The sequence below is a fragment of the Populus trichocarpa genome, chromosome 19 (genome assembly GCF_000002775.5).
Source record: "Populus trichocarpa isolate Nisqually-1 chromosome 19, P.trichocarpa_v4.1, whole genome shotgun sequence".
In the NCBI taxonomy this organism is placed as follows: Eukaryota; Viridiplantae; Streptophyta; class Magnoliopsida; order Malpighiales; family Salicaceae; genus Populus; species Populus trichocarpa.
Window position 1 is genome coordinate 13410320 of NC_037303.2, and position 6776 is coordinate 13417095.

The window sequence follows — 6776 nt, forward strand, 5'->3', positions numbered from 1 at the left end:
ATATCCACCACCATTGTGACTGACTGATAACAGTAAGCCAAATCATACTATCAAGTGATATGGCCAACCTCCTGCGTTACTCCACAAAACATTGCAGAGCACCAAAATAACTAGCAGCATTCCAAGGAATCTGCAAAAATTAAAACTAACGTCTCCATTTTGATGTGATCTTATGCAGAAAGCACCAGCAAAATCATCGGTGTAGAAGATTAGCCAGCGAAGATAGAGGAGATAAAATTGTAGATCTCTTGAGCTCGTCAAATGCCATGTCAAATCACCCTCCCTACAACTATTTTACATTTATTTAAAGCAAATTACAAAACACACATAACTATATCTTCTATGCAGTCGAACTCCGCCTCACAGTCATCACGAGTTTTATAATTTCACAGGGTAGAATTTTATCTTTTTAGTTAATTTTTTTTAATTTTATTTTTTAATATTTAATTTTTTAAAAAATCTTCTTCATATATTTTTTACTTTTTATTTCAATTTTTTTTTTTGGAATGAAATACCTCAATCCTAGTTACTTATCTATTAATCAAGTATTGATTTATTTATTTTAATGCACATATATAAGTATTTTAATATATAATTAAAAATTTATTTATATTAAAAAAGTACCTATATATTTATTTTTCTATTAAAAAAAACTAATTCAAAACAAAATGAAAGGCAAATATTTTTATAAAATAATATTATTTTAGTTTGAAAAAAAAAAAACTAAAACCACTTTGTTTTGAAATTGACTTTGCTCAATCGACTAATCAGCGAATCGGGTTTTGGATTCGATCAGACCCCGGGCCCGTATGAAATCTATGGTCGGTCCCCACCTGAAGAAACGAGAGGCAGAGAGAAACCGAAGAGATGAGCTAACGGCATCGACAAGCCACACGATTCGATTCTCTACCATGATATATAATATATATATTGTTTCCTTTGACAAGTCGCAACACAAATTCCAATACCCATTTTCAGTTTCCTAGATTTTGAGTAAGTTTTAGTTCTTTTTCGAAGTGGGTGGTTTGATTTAGCTTAGCTTACCGTGTTGTAAATTGCCATCTTTTTTGTTGAATGCTGTACTTGGACGTCACTTTTTGTAGTATCATGGTGTTAGTGATTGTATTGTGAGGAACCCAGTTGGGGAATTGGTTTATTTGTTCTGAATCCACTCCGGTTTGGTTTGTTTTAGCTTAGTGTGTTTTACTTACTTGTGAGTTATACACTTGAATATGTTGTTTTGTGGAACGAGTTCTTTGTTTTTCATGATTTTGTTTAAAAATGGAGCCCAAGCTTGAGTTTCTAGAAGCCAACTTAAGGAGCGTTCATCTTGGCATAATGAATTGAAGCGGTCATGGTTCAATTTTGCTTATTTTGATCCATTTCTCACTTGTCTTTCGTAGTTTTGATCCACATTGATGCCATTTGTTTTCACTACTCGAGAAAGAGGTTACTTTTTTTTTTTTCAAGGAATCCTCTTATAAGTTGATTGCTTGTCAGAAATGGAAATAACCCTTATTCAACTTAGCTTGGTTTAATTACTGCTCTTTTTTTCATGGGCGAATTTGGAGATTGAACTGCATTTTAATTGTAAAGTTTTACTTTCATGCAGAACATGGAAGCTTGGTGATTTTGATAAGGTTTATATTGAGTTAACAAAAGATGTTGCCTGTTTGCTCTGCCACTCAGTGTTGTTCCTCTCATTCTCAGGTGAGTTTCACTTCCTAGACTGTAATTTAATTCGTTTTGTTGCCAAGTTTCTATCATCCCTGTACCTCGGATTTCATCTATGCCCTTAGTTTTGGAGATGCATGACCTCTAATTAGGTGGAGAACAAGCCGGGACTATAATTGAACTTTCGCTAAAGAGATAAATTCTGGTGTCAAAAAATAAAAGAAAAAATATTGGTGTAACTAGACATGTCTGCCTCTTTATAAAATATGTTTGATGTATTTGAGTTAAAAAATCTGGGGTGCCTCAGTGAAGTTTTGAATGAAGGTATAAATTAAGCTTAAACTGTTTAAGCATAAAGGTCAGTATGACATCATGTAGAGCTTATGTGCCTAAGTGAAGGTTTTGAATTGATTCTCATGCTCTAGCATGGTATCATAGTCCAGTGCAGCTTTCTCCTTCCTTCTAGGCCTACACATCAGAAGTATGCTGAGTAAATCCCTTAACAATCTAGCAGAAAGTTTTGCATGGCCTAATAATCTGCTTGTACATCTCCATTTAGTAGTTTAAGCATCTGGGTGTGATTCCCTAGAACCAACTTCCTTCTCATGTGCAGTGGATTATGATGGCATTTTCTCTCCACTTAGAGTGTGTTTAGCATTGATGTCAAAACACCGTTTGCCAAAAATATAATTTTTTTTGCTTAAAATTATTACTTTTTTGCTATTTTTGGATCGTTTTGATGTGCTAATGTCAAAAATATATTTTAAAAAATGAAAAAAAATTATTTTAAAGTGTTTTCGAACGAAAAACACTTTGAAAAGCAACCGCTATCACAATGTCAAACACGCTCTTAATTTGATTACTTACATCAGAATAGAAAATTAAGATATGAGGTCTATGAGACTCTTCAATAAACGAAGTCCTTGTCCACCTTTAAAGAACAGAATTTGACAATTTTCAGTGAAGCCTTGCAGGCAGTAACTTCCATGCACATCGGTTATCAATTCATCAAGTTTTGTGTTATCTTGTCACATCTTTCTTCATATACCTCTGGAATAGTATTTCTATTGTCAAAAATTTCTTTCATGTATTTGAAACCACAACTACTGCAGATAACATTCCATGGAGGTCTGCGACCATTTTGCTCAGTCTGGAAGGATTTCGAGTCCAGATGTTATGTAGAAGACATGGTACTTTTGGGAATGTCAAATATAACACATCACCAAAGAATTTCCTTCAAAACACAAGCTATAAAGTCTTTCTACTCCAATATTATTGAAAGCTTTGCTTTCATTAATGATCATTATTGCCCAAATGAACTAGGCAACATTAATTGCAACTTTTATAAGGATTGGGATTCTTCAGTTGGAGCAATAGATGAACTGCACCCACACCCTATGGGAGGGGGGTAAACTGAAATTCTTAGAAAGTTATAACATATCTGATGTTGAAGAAGGACCTTTGAACTCTGCAGACCAGTTTGCTGATAATACAGATAGTTTAATACGACTTGTGGAACCTGAAATAACATCAACTATTGATATTACACCAGAGAATCCCAGTTTGGGATCTGATTCCCTGGAAATGGGTAACGATTCATTATCTAGTGCAAAGGCTGGTTTTGATGATTTTTTGGGCGAGGTTAGGGACTCCATCAACACTTCAATAAATAAGGGAGGAAATGTTGTGCAAAGCTCACTAGACACAATTACTTCAGAAGCAGTAGATGGTGCCTTGAGTAAAGTATTCTCAACTTTTGATGAAACAGGAGAATTAGCTGGCGATAGATTGACTAGCTTTTCATCTGGTTTGAGGGAAGCTACACAAAAAGCTACTGGCACTTCTGTTGATGTTCTCAGAGTTGCAATCGTTGCAGTGGAGGAATCTATAGCAAAAGGGGCTTCTTTTGTTGTTTATTCTTATGGGTCTGCCAAGGATTTGCTTCCTCCAGAGATTAGGGGTGCACTGAATCTGTCTGAAGAAAGGGTAACAGAGATTTTGAGGCCAATTGGTGTAACTTTTCAACTGGTACATTATACTTGGCACGTTTTACTTTGATGGCTGTTGTACTCTCGTTTAATTGTGTGGACTTGAAAAAAAAAAATCTCCTGCAAAGATATATTTGGATTATTTTAGAAATCTTTTTGTTGGAGACATCAGTCACTGCTTTCAGCTTACAGGACTTCTAGTTGAAAACTCAATTGCGTCCATCTCTGTTACACTGCTTAATTATGTGCTGATCTAACTAATTTATGTTCCAAAACCAAAGCTGAATTTCCTAAACCTGCTTTTACACCTCAAGCAGGTTTACATTGCTATTGAGGGGCTGGAGAAAAGTCTTGGCTTGGATCAGATTGTGCAGGGGTTTTTATAGGGTGTGGGTATATGGTGGTTACTCTGGAGATTTGTCTCCGCAATTAACTTTGGAGCTCTTGGCAGGGAAGGAAGACGCCATACTTATTGATGTCTGGCCTGAGGCAAGACAGTAAATTTTTCTGGCCTTTTTTGTTCTTAAGTTTCTTTTGTTAGAAATTCTAGTACCTGAATGAGAGACACTAAAGCTGACTGCTCAGACATTTACTGAAGGGTCAGTACTGTTTTTTCAACTCTGTTCATTAATACCTTCTATCTTTTAGCTACCCCGTTTCATATTTTCAATATTTAATTTCTTTTCACTAGGAAATATTATTTACCATCCACCTTGCAACCCCATTTCTTTTACATCATAGTAAAAAAATCTCAAATCTGGCACCCTCATTAATTTCCTTTTTTCCTCCTTAACTTGGCATTGAACTTGGTGGACATTGTTTATATGAGGGTTCTCAGAGAAAGAGATGGCATTCCTGATCTTAGGCGAGTTGCTCGGTTTCGCTATGCAAGTGTAACTCTACCAGAGGTTGGTTTTATCTGATAATACTATTCAAAAGCTATAAGTGGAGAGGTATTGCTATTTGGTTTGAGGATGATAGTTTAGAACAATTACTTTGTTTCTAAATGTCAAATAACTCTTTGAACCAACAATAAAAAAAATAAAACAAGAATTGGAGTTTGGTTGTATCCCTTTTTCATAACTCTGTCTTATATTCTTCAACTTTATTCAGGTTGATGGCCCAGTAAGGAAGCTTTTAAAGGGTGGACGAGATCTTAATGACATCTTAACTGCTGCAGTCATTCGAAACTTGAAAGCTGTACAGGTATAGCTTTATGTTTTAAGAGCTTCGATATAACTATTGTTTATGCATGCCGTCATTGTTTCGAGACATTCAGAAAAATGAGAATTCTGAGTAGTGCAAGAAAGAAAGGAAATTCTTGGGGGGAGGGATTTGGGCTTGGTTTAATCAATGTTGTGTGTTTTAGCATCACTGGCCTCCGAGGACACAATAAATTGTTTTGGTATTACCATATGCAGTACAGTTGTACATCACAATCTCCTGAGAGTTCCATGTTTAAATTCTGAAGCAGGAACATTGTCTCAGAGATTTTTTTGTTCTTATACTTGTAGGACAGGTACCAGGTAATAGTTATGGATGCTGATGGTTCTCGTTCTAAAGGCATCGCTAGATCCTTGAGAAAGCTTGGGGTTAAGGCAAGTATTTGGAATCTCTAATATTTTTTTTATTACACAAAAGCCTAAACATCTAATTCATCATGGAACTAGAAGGGCAAAATGAATTTATCCACTCTCCCTTAGTCAAGTTTCTTTGGGATAAAAAACATTTCTGAGAGTTTTTCCGTATCAGTAACCCTTAGAAACAAATAACAATATCCATATTAACCAGATTTGGGAAGAGTACGTTAATGTCTTTTGTGCATTTACAATGTTGTTAAGTCAAAAACCGTTACTCCTTATGCATGTTTTTCTGTCGTATAGATGCTATAGATAGAACCCAATTTTCATTCTTGTTGTTCTCAAGTGGTATAATTCAGAAAGCGCATTAGTATTACATCTAACTTATGTCCTTCAAATATCTCTCTCTCTCTTGCTTGCCTGAATGGGAAGTTGCAATGTATTGATCAATTTCAATATTCTTTTATTTCACTCCATAGATTGCTGGGCTGTATTGTTGTGTAAATGGCTTGCAGAGAAACAAGTTAAATGCACGAATACTAGATGATACCATGGTTCATTCCCTAATCATATAATTTAGATAGAGAAGATAGTAGAATGTTGCAGAATTAAACCTTGTGACCTGCATTATAAGAAAATTTGCACTGCCAGGTGAGTCTATTATAAATCCGGAACCACAACCTATTGTATCATATTGCTAATTGTTTGTTTGCATTTTTATGTGACAGAGACCATACTTGGTCCAAGGTGGTTTCCAGTCTTGGGTAAAACAAGGTATCCAAGTCAAGGAGCTTAAACCTGAGACTCTGTAACCATACTTAATGAGGTAAGGTTATTGTATCCCTTGCATATTCTCTTAACTAGTATAAATTTCTAGAAATACAAAATTCTATTTTCCAAAAGCCATCGATCAACTCAAAGTATATATGTTGCAAAACAGTACTTGGGATTCTGTTTCTTCATTATAATTTATGTATCTATTTCGGGTTTAGATTATGTTTGTACTAATATTTTACTCTGGGTTTTTCCTCAGTGATAATAAGTAAGGACCCATGTCCGGCATGAATTTGTGGCTCGCACCATCTCCATGGTCTCAAGAAACCAGTCAAAATGTGTTAGCTTTATTGTTATTGGATTAGTCTACACTCTAACGGTGAATTCATCAAGCAATGTCTCATGGGGCATCCATTTTGAAAGGAAAAGGGATTAGTTACAGAGCTTTTGGCATTTCCCACTGTGCTAGCCTACCAACGACTCAACTGACACTGGAGAGGAGCGAGAGCAGTAGAAGAGGCTAGAGTTAAACCTGCGAACCACTCCCAATTGGTATAGAACCGCCTTTCCTGATATAACCAATTTATCAACAAAAGACTGCAAAATTGAAGAGTTAAGTAACAAAAGCACTCCCCATTCTGACGACCTTATTTGTATCATGTACTCAAATATTTTCCAAGAAAAGGACCAATGACATGCGAATTCAGATTATAGTTACTCTCCCATGTTTATTATCATGCCGATCACGTACACTAAAAGT

At 35.4% G+C, this 6776-nt stretch overlaps 1 protein-coding gene across 2 annotated transcripts; it reads left to right on the top strand.

The window, feature by feature from the left end:
- Window positions 1-746: 746 nt before the first annotated feature.
- Window positions 747-6733, top strand: LOC7498105 (calcium sensing receptor, chloroplastic-like). 2 transcript variants are annotated; one of them, XM_052449328.1, is made up of 8 exons: window positions 758-993; window positions 1613-1710; window positions 3443-3702; window positions 3980-4570; window positions 4776-4868; window positions 5177-5260; window positions 5971-6068; window positions 6276-6733. In XM_052449328.1, exons 4-7 carry the CDS (start codon window positions 4487-4489, stop codon window positions 6052-6054), a joined length of 345 nt encoding a protein of 114 aa, XP_052305288.1. In that variant the 5' UTR covers window positions 758-993; window positions 1613-1710; window positions 3443-3702; window positions 3980-4486; the 3' UTR covers window positions 6055-6068; window positions 6276-6733. The 2 variants fall into 2 exon arrangements, 1 of the variants encoding a protein (XP_052305288.1); XR_002979301.2 differs by lacking the exons at window positions 5971-6068; window positions 6276-6733 and having other exon boundaries at window positions 747-993; window positions 2787-3702; window positions 5177-5266.
- The last annotated feature ends 43 nt before the right edge of the window (window positions 6734-6776 follow it).